Here is a 19,438-nt window from a genome sequence, read left to right as displayed (position 1 = left end):
GATATTCCACGGGGTCGTCTATGGTGCAACATGTGATATAGTGTGTGTGTGTGTGTGTGTGTGTGTGTGTGTGTGTGTGTGTGTGTGTGTGTGTGTGTGTGTGGGTGTGGGTGGGTGTGGGTGTGGGTGTGTTGCCTTTTCCATGAGAGTTTGTATTTTTCTTTACAGAGTTGCTAAACTAAGCCTAAGAGTGTTTTGCCGGTGGCCTTGGTTTACATGTCCCAGTGCTCTTCAAAAAAAAAAGAAACATTTCTGGAGCAAAAACTGTTGAATAATTCAGTCATGTTTAAAAAGAATAAACTATGATCCTCCATGAATATGACCCAGTAATCACTGTCATTGATGAAGGGCTCTTTTTGTGCTTCATTTTGTATCAGTTTACATACTTGTTTTTTCTTTGTAAAGTGTTTTCTGTTATTATGTTGTTTACATTTTAGTTTGCGTACTTATTTTATGTTTGAGGTGTTTTCTGTATTATATACTTATTTTAAGCCCAACCATGATGTTTTTTTTCTAAACCTAACTAAGTTGTTTGATTGCCTGAACCTAACTAAGTTAAGTTTAGGCAATAAACCTAAGTTTATTTTGAAGAGACTGTATGTATGTAACAAGCGCAAATTGACACATGTTGCAGGCTTTTGTAGGAAAATGCACGAAAAATTAGGTCCAAATTTTCATAGGATATCATACGAAGTTATATGAGGATACGCTGACTGTATGCGCACACACACACACACATTATCGTATTCAAACCACACTGGTTTTCTCTACTGGGAGGTCAGGGAGAGCTCAGGTATGCTAGCAGTGTGTTAAAGTACCTGGGAGCCAAAGAGAGAGACGAGCCTCAAGGCCTCTGGACCGCATCAATATTACAGCACTCAGGGCCGGAGAGAAGCCAATCAAATATTCATTCATCACCCCTCCTCTCTTTCTCTTTCTCACAGCTCTGGTTCTCTCCAGCAAGTGAAAACACACACAGCTGTTCACATCAGCTACCTTAACCATCAGTGTAGAGGCTCTGCTTGTGTGTTCAGTTATTCAGAGTTCCTGGGGGAGAGCTTGGGTTAAGTGTTACATAGAACGAGAGCTCCATTTGGGGTCAAATGCAGAACAAGGACGCCGTAGTAATGCTGAGGATAGACTGGCTGTCTGGTTCTGCTGTTGGAGCACACGTACGTATAGTGGAGTCCATTCTAGTCCAAGAACTGACCTGCATGTGCACATATAGCGCTCACTGTAGTCAGATCTTTAAAAAGTAGCAATGCCATAGTGAAAAAATACTTTGTCACAAGTAAAAACCCTGCATTCAAAGTGAAAATACGTAAGTATGAGCAGCGAATTGTATTAAAAGTACAAAAAATAAAAGTACAAAATGGCTCTATTCAAAGTGTTTTTTATTATATTTATATTACTGCAATTTCATTCCTGATTCAAAGCAGCATCTGAATGTTTTCAAGTTCAAGCTAATTTTAACAACTATATACTGTTGGGTAGTTTCAACTATAAAACAATGTATATTTTATAAACTAATATTATGTTTGCTGATGAAATTTTGATCTGAAAAGTAACTATAGCTGTCAGTTAAATGTAGTCGAGTAAAAAGTACAATAATTCCCTCTGATTTGTTTGAGAGTAAAGTAACTATAATCTATATAAACTATATATACTCAAGTACAAGTACAAATTTGTAATTAATGGTGCAAAATTAGAAATTCTGAGCATATCTTCTGCATTTCCATGGCTCTCAACATTGCGACTGCTAGGGGCTAACAGCGCTATCAGCGACAACAGTGCAGACAGTGTTTACCTGAGGGGGAATCGGGGGGGTAGGCGCTACACTTCCGCGGCGACACCTTCAGTCTGGACGGAGTTCTCGTCTGTGGCCGCAGTATGAGAGCAGTGTAGAAGCTCGGATTACAACACACACAGAGGGAGAGCAACCTATCTGCTCAGGTAGACATTACTCCATTACTGTGTAATAACCGTCAATGCAGAACAACAATGGAAGAGCCGTCAGGTATCCATTGAGGTGTTTGAGGGTTTTAAATACGACTTCAAAGAGAAACTTCACAGCAGATGAGAATCTTGTTTTTGTTGACCTCCAGTGGTGAAGGTTGGTGTTCAATTCGCCATGAAGCAAATAGATTATAGTTACTAAAAAGTGTGATTTTCAGTGTGCATGGACAAAGTAGTCATCTAATTGCACATTATAGATGTAGTTGTTGCAGGAGGAAAGGTTTCCAGACACAACCTTCCTGATTCAGCGCAATTTTCCAGGAAGGCTTCCCCAAATAAAAGTCCTCAATGCAGCAGATTTCCTGAGAGGCCAGGGGTAAACTTTAGGAGTATAACACACATCATCTTGTCTACTCATCACTGGAAAGAACACTGAGATTGTATTATATGTTGAAAAATGTATTTTCATCTAAATCGTAGTCTTAATAAGTGCAGCACAATAATGGATGTAGGAGTCTAATGTAGGAGTACATTAATTTGAATCTTACTTTCATATGTATGTCTTTGTCTTTAAAAAGAATTGCCTCACTGCCAATTTGGGACCTTAAAGCTAAATCAGGGAACACAGTGATATATTTTTTTTAAATCATATGTTCTCATTTACACTCATTCAGTAACATTTGTGTGTGGACATGATTTATGGAAATTTCTGTACTTAAAATTTTAAAACATATCTTACAATAGTTGAAGATATTTTTATCACACACGTGCATATAAAAGGTGCTGGGATGTAAATCATCTTTAATGATTGCTGTATTACAGTATTATGATCTGAAACAAGCCTGATAAACCCGACAAACCTTCAGTAAGAACAGATACAGTTTTTAGTTTTCAGTATTTCCAGAAGTTTTGAAAGACCAAATAAAGTGAAAAAGATACATAAATATCTTTTTGTTGTTGTCAATCTCTAGGAACTATGTATTTGTTTGACCTGGTACATGTACCAATACAATTGCAATTGAGTTCAAAGGTTCTGGAATAAAAGAAACTGACAAAGTCCAAAGATAGTGAGAGCTGTAATCAGCAACCAGGAGGAGCACTGAACAAACTGCCTCTGAATGTCTTAAAGAAGTTTAACCTTTAAAGAGTTTTACATCGGTGGTCTTTTAATCATCAAGTGTTTCCAACTGTTGCTTTGTCTTCACTGTGACAAAGTATTTTTTCATTGTAACAGGAAGCATGAGACACAACATTTAGTCGGGATAATATCTTCAGCTTCCTGTCAGTGTTTAGGATTATTTCTCACACAGGTCAGATCATCACACAGAGAAACACAAGAGTTACAAAATAAAACCTGAGTTTTCCAGATTATGAAGGACAGTTTGTAAAGTATCCTGTTCTACTGCTGGTAATGAAAACAGATCGCTGCATTTACTGCCATTAATGATTAACCAGTGAAAGATGTTGGTGAAACAGAAAGCAGATTCTGACATTGTTGAAAGGAGACAAACGACATTACACTGTGAGATATCTCTGTTGAACAATGTTCCAACTGAAGGACTGAGAAAAGACAAATGAAGGAAAATATAATTTGGTGAGTCTTTTTTTTTTAAAAGAACAATTTGGAAAAGGAAGAAAATGGCTGAAAAAATAGTTATTGATAAAAGTCTCCTGAACTGCCATATTTGTTCAGAGACGTTCAGAGATCCTGTGTCTCTGAGCTGCAACCACAGCTTCTGTTCAAGCTGCCTGAAGCAATTCTGGAAACAAGCTGAAAACAAGAACTGTCCCATTTGTAAAAGAAAATCCTCAAAAGACTTTCCATTTGTAAACTTTCCACTGAAGGAACTGTCTGACTCGTTTGCTGAGAGACAGAAAACTGGATCATCTGAGACAGAACAAGGAGAGAAGAAGGTGGAGGTGGTGTGTAGTAAACATGGAGAAGAGACTCAACTGTTCTGTGAGGATGAAGAGAGAGTTGTGTGTTCTGTCTGTGAGTTTTCTCTCCACCAGAGTCACAAGTTGGTTCCTATAGAACAAGCAGTCAGTGACCTGAAGGACCAGCTGAGATCTGACTTAGAGTCTCTGCAGAACAAGAGGGACAAACATGAAGAAGCGGAGGAAACATACAATGAAATGATTCAACTCTCCAAGAAGCAGCTGTTGTCCACAGAGAGTCAGATCAGAGCAGAGTTCAACAAGCTCCACCAGTTCCTGAAAGAGGAAGAGGAGTCCAGACTGGCAGCTCTGAGGGAGGAAGAGCAGCAGAAGGGGAAGACTATCAGCAGAGAGATGAAGATGATTCAGGAGCAGATGTCCTCTCTGTCAGACAGCATCTCTGCTGTTGAAGAAGACCTGCAGAAACACAACGTGTCATTCCTCAGCAGTTATAAACCCACTCAGACCAGAGCCAGAGTCCAGAGCTCACTGTCAGATCCACAGCTGGTCTCAGGAGTGCTGATAGATGTGGCCAAACACCTGAGCAACAAGTCCTCCAGAGTCTGGGAGAAAATGGAGGTTAAGGTCCACTTCAGTTCCCTCATTCTGGACCCAAACACTGCACACCCCATTCTCTATCTGGCTGATGATCTGACCAGTGTGAGATATGGAGACACAACCCAGAAGCTTCCTGACAATCCAGAGAGATTCACTAAGTATGCCACTGTTCTGGGCTCTGAGGGCTTCAGCTCAGGGAAACACAGCTGGGAGGTGGAGGTGGGAGACCATCCTTTCTGGCTTTTAGGTTTGGCTAAAGAGTCAGTTGACAGGAAGGGAGAGATAGTTGCTTCTCCAAAATATGGATTCTGGTGTTTATGTCATCGTAGTGGAAAATACACTGATGTTGTTGGTCAGTCTGTCAGAGTGAAGAAGAGTCTCCACAGGATCAGAGTCCAGCTGGACTATGACAGGGGGAAGGTGTCCTTCTACGACCCTGAAGACATGACTCACATCTACACTCACAGAGAGACTTTCACTGAGAAACTCTTCCCATTGTTCAGTATTGGAAAGTCTGGTGATGCTAAAACTGCTGAAATCAAAATCTATCAAACTGATGTTTCTCTGTGATGTTCAGACATGTTAGTGTTTGTTAAGACTTTACTCTGACTTCACTGTGTGTCAACATCTCATTGATAGAATCAATATAATCAACAGTTATGACAGAAAATCTACATCTACTCAATACAGAAGTTGCATTACATCATCAGGTGATAAACCTACAGGAACAATTAAAGGATGATTTTTAAATGACTTTTTTATTAAACTGGTTATCAGCATCTTGTGTTTAATCAGAACACAATCTAACATTTAGTGAATCCACTAAACCAAAGACTTTGTTTCCAGTTGTGTGTTTCTTTAACTTTGATCTTCATCAGACATCAGTTTTAGTTTATAAGATTTCTGGATCTTCTGTTGAGTTATTTCAGGTTTGATGTTATAATTTCAGTGTTTTACACTTTACACTCAGAGTCTCAGAGGTTCAGTGAATCAAAACACATGTTGAAATTCAGTTTTGGGAATATAGTTTTAAGGATCTGTTGTTGAGCAAAAATGCACCTTGTTTTTTGATATTTTTTTAATCTTCTGATGTTTTTTTACCTTGGGATACCTTCTTTTATTCTGTGTAAATAACTGTTTTAATTGTGTTTTATTTTAAGATGATTTTATTCATTCTGAGGGAAATTGCTGTGCAGCATTTGTAATACAAAGTGGCAATAGTGTAAATATACAGAGTTCACATATCAAGTCTGAGACAACAACAATCAGGTGTAAAATCTAAAATACATAAAATATGTACAATTACACAACCAGGTTAACAGTATGTATCATAAAAATATAAATGGGTTTTGATTCATATTTTATTGAATCAACTATATCTTTATAAATGTACATCAGATGGATGCTGCTTCATGATGTGTAATTAAATCACCAACAGTTTTTATTCACAATATTCTGTATGAAGTTGTTTCAAGTTTCTTTACAAACATCTGTGAAATATTCATGTGACAAATTACAAAGAATACAAATAATGAAAAATAATTGTGCTCAATGTCATCAACATTATTGAATGTGCAGCATGTGTACAGGATGTGATGGCAAGGACACATTCTACTTCCTGTAAACGTCACAAGATGGAGACAGAGTCCGTGTTATTCTTTGCTGCACAGGTTGATCAATAGCAGCACCTCTTAGCAGTTTCTGACGGATTCTTCTTTTCACACAGATCCTTCACAGAAACCCCATTGTGTTTGTCTGACGTCCTGTTTGTCCAGAGTAGCTCACAAATCCATCACTGCTGTGGCTCTTGATGTTGTTGCTTCATCAGCCACCAATTTAGTCAAATCATCTCAGAGACGTTATTCACATTGAATTGAGTCTTTTCAGCTCTTTAGAGGCCAACGTTTGTTTTGTGCTGCTGTACCGTCATCTTCAAAACTCACTTGTACAAGATACAAATCAGCACTGAACCTAAATGTGGTGGAATGCTCCCCAGATAATGAAGAATAGGGTGTAGGGTTGTGAAAGCAGCCCTCAGGCTGGCTCCTCCCACAACCAATTCCTAATCAGTGCCAGCATATAGAAGCCACCTGTTGGCATGGCCTTATCCTTTTATGGCCCCTGTCCTGTTCCTGTGGCTGCTCGTAGTGATGTTCGTGTTAAAGAAACCTCTTCGTTGTCCTGCTGTCTGAGTGACTACTTATGTTAGTACCACATATATGAGTTGGTTCACCTGCTGCTGTTTTGCTCTGTTTTGATCATTTACATTGTTCAACCAACTGGGTTTGTTTTATTTGTCTTGATTCTTTTTGTTATTAGTTCACTTTTTCTTTAGGTTAAGTAGAGTGTCATTGTTGGAGGCTAAGCTCCCATGTTGAGGTCCCTACACCTTATGCATGCATGTATAAACACTGGATGAGAGTGTGGACTGCACCATTTCTGTTGAGAGGATTGCTGTGTTGCACCTGAGGTGAGTTACCGGTAGCACCCCTGGGCACTCCTCAGTGTTTGCCTCCCTACCAGTGGCCTCCACTTCAATCCCACTATTTCACTTAGGTTATGTTGGACAGGACCTTTAGGATTATATATGTAGTTTTAGAGTTTTTCGTAAATCCTTTTTAGATTAGTATGTAATCAAGAATTATTTAAGATCCCTCATTGTTTTCAGTAATTTTCTTTTGTCCATTAATATTCTTTCCTCCCGTCCCTGCACATTTGATCATTTTCTTTGGTTCCTTAAATAGAAACCGTTGGTTCATTTTTATGAAACACGTCTCTGTCTAAAACTCAACAGCTCCATTAAACACATAACAGAAAGGACGTACAGGGCAACATAAGTATGTCAGTCCAGGTTTTCTTTCCTCCCACCAAACACTTTGATCCTCAATCGTTTCACTGTTAAAATGCAGATCAGTGACGTCATCACGAGCGACACTAGCAACAGTGTGATCACATGAATGGAGTGCTGCTGGAACCAGGACATCTCGTAGGAGTCGGCCTGTAAGTGAGCGGCTCCCTTTGTGTCTCAGGACAAACTGGATCCAGAACATGGCTCGGTCCAGAGGCTTCATGGTCTGGTCTCTGTTCAGCCTGGAGAGCTCCTGCACGTTCTCCCTGCAGGACGGCTCCTAAAGCACCTCCTTCACCTTCTCCAGGAAGTTGTCTTTGTTCAATGAGCCAATGTCCAGCACTCTGGTAACGCCCCTCGCTCTCGTCCTGAACAGGTTGTCGTCCTGATCAAACATCAGAGGAAGGCCGACGATGGGAACTCCACAGTAGATGGCCTCTTGAAGTCCGTTGGTGCCTCCGTTGGGCCACAAACACTCTGGTCTTTGTGTCCTAAGAGGACGTTTTGGTGCAGCCAGTCCAGCAGCAAAGTGTTGTTGACCAGAGTGGACCGTCTCCTCCCAGCATGCCTTCAGATGACCTTCTGAGGGAACTGGGCAACAGCAGCAGCCAGATGTTGTGCTACATCCTCAGGAAGAGTCTCCACCAAGGTCCCCAAGCTCATAACAAAGACTCCATGCTCTGCAGAGCTCTGGACAAAGTCCTCCAGATGTTGAGGAAGCAGCTTGGAGGGTTTACACTGAAACCCGCCCATGTAGACCACGTTGGACATGATGGGACCAACAGTTTGAGGCTGAAGACTTTCTTTCTTTCTTATCTTTACAGCTCCTCAACAGTACTGTCTTCATCAGACTGATGTCTTTGTCTTATAGATCAATTATAAACACCTGATAGAATATTTATATGCTGTTTTAAAATAAGAAACATTATCATATATATATTTTAGTTAATCCTATGAAAATAATATCAACTAATACATGGTAAAATAAAGTATTTTGATTCTTGTCAATAAGGGAGTAAATCAATGAATGATTGAATGAATGAAAGAGAAAATGATCCAGAAAATAAAACACATTCAGGTTGAGAGACTTTAGAATCTATTTCATGATTGTTATTTGTACATTAAATGAGACACAATGTTGAAAACTAATAGTTGTATTGGTGAGCTTGGTCTCATGTTTCTAGAAATACTAACAAATTACGTTGCACATACATTTATCCACTTTGACTTGTGATAAATAGGAGAATATGAGATAAACAAATCATATTCAAACATCAGCTGTGATTCTTTAAGTGCAGGTTAAGAGTGAGATCTTTATTTAGTCCGTCTGCATGAAATGAACACAGTCATGAAGAGATTTTAGCACAACATGTTTCCTGTTACAGCGGCTGAAAAACAAAATATGCAGTAAAACTGGTTTAGTGTCAGTGAGTCTGTTGAAATGTTCGGTCCTCAACACGACAATCTTCTCTTTGTTTCTGGTATGTTATGATCAGTTCTATTCTTTATTTAGTGAAACAAAAAAGGAGACATTAGTTTTGGATTTAACTTTGAAACAACAAATGCTTTTGTAAGATTTATTTTCTGAATCAAGAGGAAAATATTTACCTCAGAAAGACATCATGACACCATCTGCTGGTGACTAAATGACATAACAGCATTTCATCCTGATAACTACACCTGTCACACAGGTTTGTGGAAATGAAAGAAGGTTTTGACATTGTTGAACAGAGCTGAGACGCCATTACCGGGTGTGAGATCTCTGCTGGAAAACACAGGTTGGAGTACTTGAACCAGTGAAGAGACAGAACAGTAACTTGGTGAGTCTTGTTATTGAAAGATCATTTAGATACCAAGACAAATGGCTGAGAAAATAGTTATTTTTGAAAGTTTCCTGAACTGCCATGTTTGTTCAGAGACGTTCAGAGATCCTGTGTCTCTGAGCTGCAACCACAGCTTCTGTTCAAGCTGCCTGCAACAATTCTGGAAACAAGCTGAAAACAAAAACTGTCCCTTTTGTAAAAGAAGATCCTCAAAAGAACATCCAGGAATTAACTTTCCACTGAAGGAACTGGCTGACTCGTTTGCTGAGAGACAGAAAACTGGATCATCTGAGACAGAACAAGGAGAGAAGAAGGTGGAGGTGGTGTGTAGTAAACATGGAGAAGAGACTCAACTGTTCTGTGAGGATGAAGAGAGAGTTGTGTGTCCTGTCTGTGAGTTTTCTCTCCACCAGAGTCACAAGTTGGTTCCTATAGAACAAGCAGTCAGTGACCTGAAGGACCAGCTGAGATCTGACTTAGAGTCTCTGCAGGACAAGAGGGACAAACATGAAGAAGTGGAGGAAACATACAATGAGATGATTCAACACTCCAAGAAGCAGCTGTTGTCCACAGAGAGGCAGATCAGAGCAGAGTTCAAGAAGCTCCACCAGTTCCTGAAAGAGGAAGAGGAGTCCAGACTGGCAGCTCTGAGGGAGGAAGAGGAGCAGAAGGGGAAGACTATCAGCAGAGAGATGAAGATGATTCAGGAGCAGATGTCCTCTCTGTCAGACAGCATCTCTGCTGTTGAAGAAGACCTGCAGAAACACAACGTGTCATTCCTCAGCAGTTATAAACCCACTCAGACCAGAGCCAGAGTCCAGAGCTCACTGTCAGATCCACAGCTGGTCTCAGGAGCGCTGATAGATGTGGCCAAACACCTGGGCAACCTGTCCTTCAGAGTCTGGGAGAAGATGAAGGACAAGGTCCACTTCAGTCCTGTCATTCTGGACCCAAACACTGCAGCCTACAGTCTCTATCTGTCTGATGATCTGACCAGTGTGAGACAAGGAGACACAAACCAGAAGCTTCCTGACAATCCAGAGAGATTCACTTATTATGCCATTGTTCTGGGCTCTGAGGGCTTCAGCTCAGGGAAACACAGTTGGGAGGTGGAGGTGGGAGACCATCCTAACTGGTTTGTAGGTTTGGCTAAAGAATCAGTTGACAGGAAGGGAAAGCGATTTAACTCACAAAAATATGGAGTCTGGTGTTTAGATCTTCATGAAGGAAAATACAATGATGGTGATGGTCAGACTATCAGAGTGAAGAAGAGTCTCCAGAGGATCAGAGTCCAGCTGGACTATGACATGGGGGACGTGTCCTTCTACGACCCTGAAGACATGACTCACATCTACACTCACAGAGACACTTTCACTGAGAAACTCTTCCCATGGTTCAGTATTGGAGAGCCTGGTGATGCTAAAACTGCTGATATCAAAATCTGTCAAACTGATGTTTCTCTGTGATGTTCAGACATGTTAGTGTTTGTTAAGACTTTACTCTGACTTCACTGTGTGTCAACATCTCATTGATAGAATCAATACAATCAACAGTTATGACTCATCTGAATCAAACTGTATTACATCATCAGATCATAAACTTTCACACAAAAACAAATCATTTTTAAATATAAATCAGCACCTTGTATTTCATCAGAACACAATCTAACATACATTTCTGGATCTTCTGTTGAGTAATTTCAGGTTTGATGTTATAATTTCAGTGTTTTACACTCAGTCTCAGAGGTTCAGTTATTTATTATTATTATATTCTGATTGCACTCATGCTGTTTTAAATAAGTTGAATCCTCAAGTAAATGTGGCTACAAAATACTGAAACTATCACATCATCAGAAGATAAACTTGACAAATAAATGTTAATTATTCTGGTTATGAGCTTATAGTTTTGAGTAAATCAACATTGTATAGTAGTATCACTCATCAGTTTTAGTTTTGGATGTTTTGTTGTCATTGATGATTTTCTTCTGTTTGTATCCACAGTTTTATGAAGTGTTTTAGTTCTTTAAGTCTTACAATGCTTCTTCATACTGTTTACAATAGTTGTTGTAGTGCATATAACATGAGTGATAAACGACAATGTGAAGTTTGTGATCAAAATAAAGGAAATACAAGCAGTACAATTTAGTTTCTTTGTTTTTTCTTAATCTGAATCTTTATAAATGTTTATAAATATTTTCTGTATGAGGTTGTTTCCAGTTTCTTTACATACATCGGTCAAATGATCATGTGACAAATTACAAAGAATACAAATAATCAAAGACAATTATACAATTAGCCTTTACAAAACGAATTTACAAATTGGGTATGAATAAACAAAGAAAACAAATCATACCACCCTGATAAAGGCTAAATGGATGAGAACGTGTAAAGAACAAAGCATGATATATTGGAGAAGAGTTGTGCTTTTAATTAGCATTGATTCTCACACTGGTCTGTACCTCACTGTGTGTGTGCGTGTTCTTAAAATTAGAGACAGCCAGGAATCACTTCTAAAAGATGGTCAAACGTTTCCTTTTACAACTTCACTGCACCATCATGAATTAGAAAGGAAGCTCAAACCTTAAAATTAAGTACATTTTCAAAGCAGAACTTTTAGTAACGGAGTAGTTTTATATCGTGGCATTTTTTTTTTCTCCCACTACTGTTTGCATTGATATCTGTTCAGGTCGTGTATTTTCCCAAAGTGTTTCATTCCGTGTCGCTGTCTGCTACACTTGGAGAGATGCTGCTCTTATTTTGAAAAAACAACAACACCTAAGCGGAAGTGTTCTGTTAGAGTCCAGAGCCGTGAGGTAAACAAACGGCCGCCGCTTCCTGTGCTCTTCACAAATATCCTCCTCGTGTTCATACATTTGTAAATAAGTTAGATACATTTGGTGCACACACCTTTTCTTTTTCAGCGTGTTCATTTTGGAGTCTTTGTCAGTTCTACGAAAATTCCGGAATTTCACAACCCATCGCGCTAACAGCTAGCTAGCTAATTAAAGCTAGCTGGCTAAGCTAAGCTACGTGTGGTCGACGTGCACATCACTACAGCGATTCATAAATAGCTCTCCGTCCTCTACTGTAAGTATAAAGGTTTAATATATTTGGGACGAGTAAGTAACTTCGTACTGTTCATAAATTATCCTGAAAATGACGTGTTTGGGTGACGTAGCGTCAGCTTAACAGTAGCTTCACCAAAACATTGTATTAACGTTCCTAAGCCCATTCTTCCAGTTGACTAGAACATGTTGTTTCTCTAACGTTAGATCAGAACATTGAATAAACTAAACCTATACAATAATAAAGTAGCTAACAATTCAAGGATTCAAAGATGATGTATTGTTATTATGCAAAACAGCGATGCATAAGGAAATTCAGTTGTAGTGCAACAAACAAAACATAAACAATAGTACATCCCTGTAGTGCTTTTTTTTATTTATTTGCATCAATAACAATAAGCTGCACATCCCAAATATATACAGTCAACTTACAGTCTGGAGCAAAAATATAATATAACTGAGTTAAGAAATGTAATGATCAATGTGCTGAGTTTAACACTGGAAGGCTCTTTACACAGTCATCTGTTTTTCTGAGCACCTTATATTTTGATTTGAAGACGTTTATGTACAAGCAGAGGGTTTTGAGACATCATGCCTCAGTTGTTTGGAAGGCCACCCAGTCCATTATGTAACCGACTCAAATGTGATGTTAAAACTTTAAAAACATCCAGCACTATAGTACTGGAGCCCAAAAACAATGATCAATTATTAGAATAGTTCAGCAACAGACAATTAATCGGCAACTATTTTGATAACCTGACATTGTTTTAGTCATTTTTGGTTCCAGCTTCAGGACAGCTGCTTTAAAAAAATACAAACAACATATTTAAAGATCTCTTTTTGCTCTGGAAAAGTGGAACAGGTTTTATTCCCACTATTTTCTGAACTTTTATAGCCGAACTCGAACCATGATTAAAATAATCATGAAAAGAATCAGATCAATTGCAGCCCATAATAATAATAATAGAGAAATTACTGAATTGATATAAAATTAACTGTTGCGGTGAAACGTAGCCTATTTAATCTTCTCTCGCAGCAGCTCTTTGGTTTATTAACACAAGATCTCTCGACAGCCTCAATGTGAAGTCATCAGTGGAAAGTATGCTCTTTGTCCCACACTGAATACAGTGGAAACACATATGAAGATGTGTTGTTTTGCTCTTCTAGGCCCTGTCTCCAAGGAAATAAAAGACTCCCAAGTAGCAAACTCTTGATGGTTATGGAGAATAATGGATAACCTTGCATCAAATAAGAGCCACTTACCCTGTCAGTCGTGGGCGGGCCAGAATGTCTGGTCCACTGCTTCAACTCAAGGATCCCTCCTCAACCCACTTCCCAGCTCTCAGCATCTCGGCCTGGGCTCGTCTTCTGACCAGAGACCCTCCTACGACCACCTGCAGGAGTCCAATCAGAGCTGTATGAGCGACCTCGGCTCCTTATCGTCCAGAAACGACGCTCATCACGCCGCCCTGTACAAGGCCTCTCTCGTCAGCAGCAATCCGTCCTCCAACGCGCTGTTTGCCAACACCGCTGTCCCTGGCACCTCTCACATGATCTCCTTCCCCCAGCAAACCTCTCACACTTCATCAATGCTGCTAACCGCAAGCCACGGGAAAAACATACCGCCGCCGTCTCTGCCCCGAACAAACCAGGCTCCACAGCCTTGTGGGCCCCACTTCTCCCACAACCCTTACAAAGCCCCATTTCAACCTCCACTGTCCAATCAGAGTTTACCAAACGGCGGACTTCTGCCAGTTAGCCTGCCGTCATGTGGACAACATGTAAGTACGTCTCACGCTACTTTTGATGGGATGAATGTGGAGTTGTGTGGTGTTGCTGGATACACTCACAGCCATGCCTCATCCACTTCTCAGGAGCAGAGTCAGTGGATACCTCCATCACACTGCAGGGGTAAGCTGTGTTACCTATATTCATCCTGTATTACTCATCAGTGTGGTTAAACGTATTGGGATTGATTTATGTAAGCCACAGCTTGTTCAGTACTTGTGGTGTGTATATACTGTATATACATACGTTTTTGTACGATAAAGTACATTTATATCTATGTATTTATTTGTTACGCTTTGTTGTTACACAAAGTTAAGAAAGCAATGTTTACGTTAAGCCTGACTTTTACATCAAAGAATGATCCCAGTTACTTACAGTTCATTGATTAAACTCTGGTATCTGATTGGGACTCTGTACCCAAAGCCCACGTATCGGTATCGGTGTACCCCTACTGCAGATTAGACACTTGTTTAAACAATTGGTGCCGTTCAGATTACTGTGCTATTTGATGTTTCCTCTAACTCTGTCTTAAATTGTCTAACTTACTTGTTTTTTCCTCAGGAGCTGTAAACGAGTCGATCCCTGACGCAGCTGCTCATCCTAAAAACAAGCCATCGCAAGAAGGGAAGAGTAGTCCACCGGTGAGGAAATGAACAGCTCTTAACACTTATTATTAAATGAAATGTTTCTGTACATATCTTCACAAATAGAACTACGGGGTATTGTAAATGTTTTCCATGTTTGATGACAGAGCTGTGTGATTTCATACCAGGTCATTGCCTTTATTTTATCCCTCAGTTCATTTTCATTTCTAATCTGCTTTCAGGCCAACAATGAGAAACAACGTCAAGTGCTTTTACATCAGCGTGCACAACTACTTCAACAAGTGGCAGAGCTGGATAAACTTGTGAGTGTGAAGGAGGTCAATACTATTTCTTTAAGATCGTAGCCACCCAGTACAACTTTACTTTTAGCTATACATTGCTTATATCTCTGTTGTAGAGACTATTGTTGATAATTCTACACACTGTTATAACCGTTTGACTTCCCTTTGCCCCCCCCCCACTAAGCTGGAATCAATCCCCCCAGAGGAGAGCAGTGATGGGAAGACTCCACACAAAGCTGTTCAGGTAGGTTACATTTGATTTGATGTATACACACACACACGCACACGCACACAAAAATATGATTGCATGTAAGTTGTTATTTTTCCTTCACTTTTAGTCTCGTCCATCAATGACTGATTCATCCCACTGTGAACAATCTAAGACCAGAGATGCACAGCAGCTTCAGCAGTCTGCAGGAAAGTCAAAGGTAGCTCCACGTCAAAGTCTTTATGGTGCATCAGAGCGTGTGAGCCATTTTAGCCATTTTAGTCATTTTACTCACATGCCCTGCTACGCACACACGCCTGCTCCTTCAGTCAGTACATTTTATTCTGTTAACAAATGGTGGTAAAGGCTCAACATAGTGACTTCTTTTTACTGTTGTTTTGCTTTTCAGTCACAGTCGGATGGTTCATCTCCTGCATCCTGTGATGAACAAAGTGATGCCTGTGATGCAGCAGATGATCCAATGTCAGCAGCCGAATCAGAGGTAGTTACCTGTGTATTATCGTTAGTTAAATCCTTTAGAAGTCCTACATGTTGGTTCAGATTTCCATGTGATGCATCCGGGCATGGCCTCCAGTTGCAGTTAGATGATTACCATTAGCACCATTAGGCCTTAGATTTTGACTGTTTATGAGATGAAACAAGGCATTTAATGACATCGCTATTAATTACATTATTTTCTGACTGGACAAACAATACGCTTAAGAGTCGAGAAAACAATTAGCAGATTTATCAATTATTTCCAAAAAAATGTGGTTCGCTGCAAGACCTTTGAGATGTCCCGGAGAGCGCTCTGTTTCTTCATTGTTGTCAAAATAAAGTATGAAATATTCCTTAAATACTGGACAGAAGTGGTCAAGCGATCTGTTGAACCTGATCTCCAGTTCCACAGCATCGGGGCTCTTGATGTTGGTATAAAAACAGACAAAAGTAGTCGTTTATCAAACTCCTCTGTACCTCAATACAATTTATACAAACATTACTTCATGAAATATTTTTATGTGAAGTCAAATGATGATAAATGCATCTTTATAGAATAGAATAGAAATTAGCTTTGATAAGTTAGTATTTATATATTGGTGTCTTTGTTTAGAAATAGAATATTGGAAATTAAAATATTGGATAAAAAACGACCGTGTTTTCACATACAGTTGTTTTTTCTTTTCTTTTTTTACCAGGAAGAAGACTCGGCAGAAGATAGTGATTCTGATTTCTTCAACAACAGTGATGGTGACTTCTCTGACTTCCTGTCTGACTCTGACTGGGGCTCTTCGGTTGAGTCCAGTCCCAGCAGGCCCTCGAGCCCCGCAGTAGAAACACCTCCTCCGCCGGATAACGCAGGAAGCTCTTTGGTTCAGGAAAAAAGTGTCGCTCCCCAAAAAAAGATCCGCCCAACTAATCTGAGGAATTCTTTTGAAACCGTCGTGCTACCAACTTCAAATTCTGCAGAAAAACGCGTTTATGACCGGAGGAATTATTGTTTGTTTTGCACAAACCCGCTGTCCAAACTGTCGCGGCATTTTGAGAGCATCCACAGTGACAGACCGGAGGTTGCAGCTGCGTTTCAGTTCCCCAAAAACTCCAGAGAAAGACAAAGAGTATGGAACAGACTAGTAAATCAAGGCAACTTTGCTCATAACAAAGAAGTCATGAGAACAGGGGTGGGACAACTTGTTTCCCGAAAAAGGCCGAAGAAAACTCAGAGAGCCAAAGACTTCCTTCACTGTCTGTACTGTCGAGGTCTTTTCATAAAGACCGCTATGTTCAGACACGTGAAGTCGTGCCCAGAGAGAGTGACGAATGAAGATGAACCAGAGATCGGAAGAAAGCGCATCGCATTGCAGTGTGTGCTGGAAGCCGTAGAGGACCTCGGAATAAGCGATGGTTTTAAGAACCTTCTGTCCCCGATGGTGTTCGACGACGTGACTCAAGCGATCATGGCGGACGAGATCATCTTGCAGTTTGGCGAGGACCTCTTTAACCAGGACGGATCCAATCTGAAGAAGCATCCTTACATACGACAAAACCTTCGTCAGATAGCGAGACTTGTACTCGAAGCTCAGAATGTAACCCCTCTGAAGAAACTGGAGGACTTCTTTCTCCCTTCAAACTTCCCACATGTGGTGTCTGCGGTGAACGCCCTGACGGGCTACAATCCAGAAACCAAAACTTACGGCATCCCGACGCTCGCCATCAAGCTCGGCTATGACCTACAGAAGACCTGCGGTATAGTTGAGGGCAACGCCTTGAAGCGCGGCGACGCAAGCGCGGCCGAGTCCGCGCGAAGCTTCCTCGCCGTGTTCCAGGAAAAGTGGAACGGGCTCGTTTCCGCAGGAGCATTGATGGCAATCAGAGAAACCAAATTGCACAAGGAAAAGAAGGTGCCGTTCGCTCAAGACGTGAAGCGCCTGAATTCCCACATGGAGAACGTTCATCTTCTTGCAGAAAAAAACCTCAGAGACGCAAAGTCTGCAGAAAACTACTCCGCTCTGGCCAAGGTAACGCTCGCTCGGACGATACTCTTCAACAGGAGAAGTCTCATGGAGATAGCGTCGATGGAACTAACGGCTTTTAAGTCTCGGAAAAAATCAACCGCTGACGACAGCTTGGACATATCCATCTCAGATTTGGAAAGGAACATGTGCGACTTCTTCACAAGAGTTGACGTTCGAGGGAAGAGCGGGAGAATGGTCCCCGTTTTACTAAAACCATCGTTCGTGACGGCTATGGAGCTTCTCGCAGATGTACGCAAGACGTGTGGAGTCCCCAGACAGAATCCCTTCGTTTTCGGCCGACCGCAAGGCCTGACTTGCTACCACGGGTCACAGTGCATCCAAAAATATGTCAAAGAATGTGGAGCTAAAGACCCTGAAGCGCTGACATCCGCAAAGATCCGGAAGCACTACGGAACAATGCTGCAGCTGATAAACCTGGATGAAAACGAGGTCGCCCAAATTCTAGGCCCTAATAATGAAGTCCAAAGCCTGCGCGACGACAGCGGCATGCAGCTGAATGACGTAGAGATGGACTCTGATGGTAGGAGTTTAAGTTTCACATAGTAACGGATTACATTTGATTAAGAAAAGGGGGTCAGTCTGTTAAGTGTAGTGTGAAGACTCTACAAACCTTTTGATTAGACCTTGAAAATGTCCACTATTGAATAACTAACATTTGTCAATATCATTTTGTTTTGTAAGGCATGTGCGTATGGATATGAGATATCAAAATCTTGGGTTGCTGCACTTTGGGTCACGTATTTCTCTGTTTTTATCATCATCAGATGTCGGTCATAGACGAGCACACAGAGCAACAGCAGGCGCCAACGTGTTCGTATCTCCAAAATCAGACAAAGAAGGTAAATTTGTTGATCGTTAATAACGGTCGTTCAAGCAAGTTCTTATTTAATGTTGTCCAACGTTAATTTGAAAATATGGACAATAAAGATAATGGGGTTTGGAGTATTTGGAGTGCAAAGAGTACCCGTGATGACAATTAAATCTGTCTTTTCATTCTTTTTCTCTTGTCCCACAGGCTCCAAATATAAGGGCAAACATAAATGGGAGGAAGCAGAGGTTCTTGCTGTTGAAAGACACATGATGCACCTAATTAAGGGACAAAAGATTCCTCAGAAAAACGAATGCATTCAGTGTCTCGAGGCGGAGCCTAAAGCGCTGAGGACCCGTTCGTGGAAAGGTGTGAAAGACTACGTCAGAAACAGGATCACTGCCCTGAAAAGGCACAGCGTAACTCCCAAACCCCCACACTGAAACAGTTTTTATAGACGGGATGTTTTGTTGATGTTTTGCACATCAACAAAACATTTCCCTCTTGCATTGTCCTTTCCTTCACCACCGTCGGTTCCTCTTTGTCTGTCATTTGTTCTGCCTCTGCGTCTCTTGTGCCACCTTACGAACATTTACATCCATTAGAATGGCCAAGAATAGATTTACATTTCATCATTTTTATTTCTGTAGATTATGACTCAATTAATTTGTAAAACCGTATATTTGTCACTGTGTTTAGTTTCACTTTATGAAGTTCATCCGGACGGAGACGACTCATGCATACGGACACATAATGTCTCATCCTCTACTGGATAAATAGTACGTTTTTGGAGCTGTAAGTTAACTTCTGTGACCGGGGTGTAAGGTATACTGTAATTTGTTATTCTCTTTGGTATACTGCCTTTTTGTTTGACTTTGTATAACAACTTTACTACCAATAAAGTATAGTTAATGTTTGAACAAAACACAAGTTTACTCTAATTCATTCATAAATTATGGACGCATGGTGTTTCATTGGTTTGTGTCAGGACCTTTGTCCTTTCATGTATGAAAGACAATAGTATACG

General features: G+C 40.5%; 3 protein-coding genes across 3 annotated transcripts; all 3 read left to right on the top strand.

The window, feature by feature from the left end:
- The first annotated feature begins 3,469 nt into the window (after window positions 1–3,469).
- On the top strand, window positions 3,470–5,899 carry LOC306697423 (nuclear factor 7, ovary-like). The gene has a single exon (XM_079161318.1). It carries the CDS (start codon window positions 3,595–3,597, stop codon window positions 5,020–5,022), a length of 1,428 nt encoding a protein of 475 aa, XP_079017444.1. The 5' UTR covers window positions 3,470–3,594; the 3' UTR covers window positions 5,023–5,899.
- A 3,186-nt stretch (window positions 5,900–9,085) lies between these two features.
- On the top strand, window positions 9,086–11,257 carry LOC306697422 (nuclear factor 7, brain-like). Its single transcript, XM_079161317.1, has one exon. It carries the CDS (start codon window positions 9,162–9,164, stop codon window positions 10,587–10,589), a length of 1,428 nt encoding a protein of 475 aa, XP_079017443.1. The 5' UTR covers window positions 9,086–9,161; the 3' UTR covers window positions 10,590–11,257.
- A 683-nt stretch (window positions 11,258–11,940) lies between these two features.
- LOC306697751 (uncharacterized protein) lies at window positions 11,941–19,330 on the top strand. The gene is made up of 11 exons (XM_079161783.1): window positions 11,941–12,209; window positions 13,355–13,968; window positions 14,062–14,098; window positions 14,537–14,616; window positions 14,802–14,882; window positions 15,046–15,105; window positions 15,200–15,289; window positions 15,479–15,571; window positions 16,266–18,123; window positions 18,368–18,442; window positions 18,619–19,330. Exons 2-11 carry the CDS (start codon window positions 13,417–13,419, stop codon window positions 18,852–18,854), a joined length of 3,162 nt encoding a protein of 1,053 aa, XP_079017909.1. The 5' UTR covers window positions 11,941–12,209; window positions 13,355–13,416; the 3' UTR covers window positions 18,855–19,330.
- The last annotated feature ends 108 nt before the right edge of the window (window positions 19,331–19,438 follow it).

Source organism: Pholis gunnellus (genome assembly GCF_910591455.1).
Source record: "Pholis gunnellus genome assembly, chromosome: 6".
Lineage (NCBI taxonomy): Eukaryota > Metazoa > Chordata > Actinopteri > Perciformes > Pholidae > Pholis > Pholis gunnellus.
The sequence above is the reverse complement of the archived record's forward strand: the minus strand, read 5'-3'. Positions and strand labels throughout refer to the sequence as shown.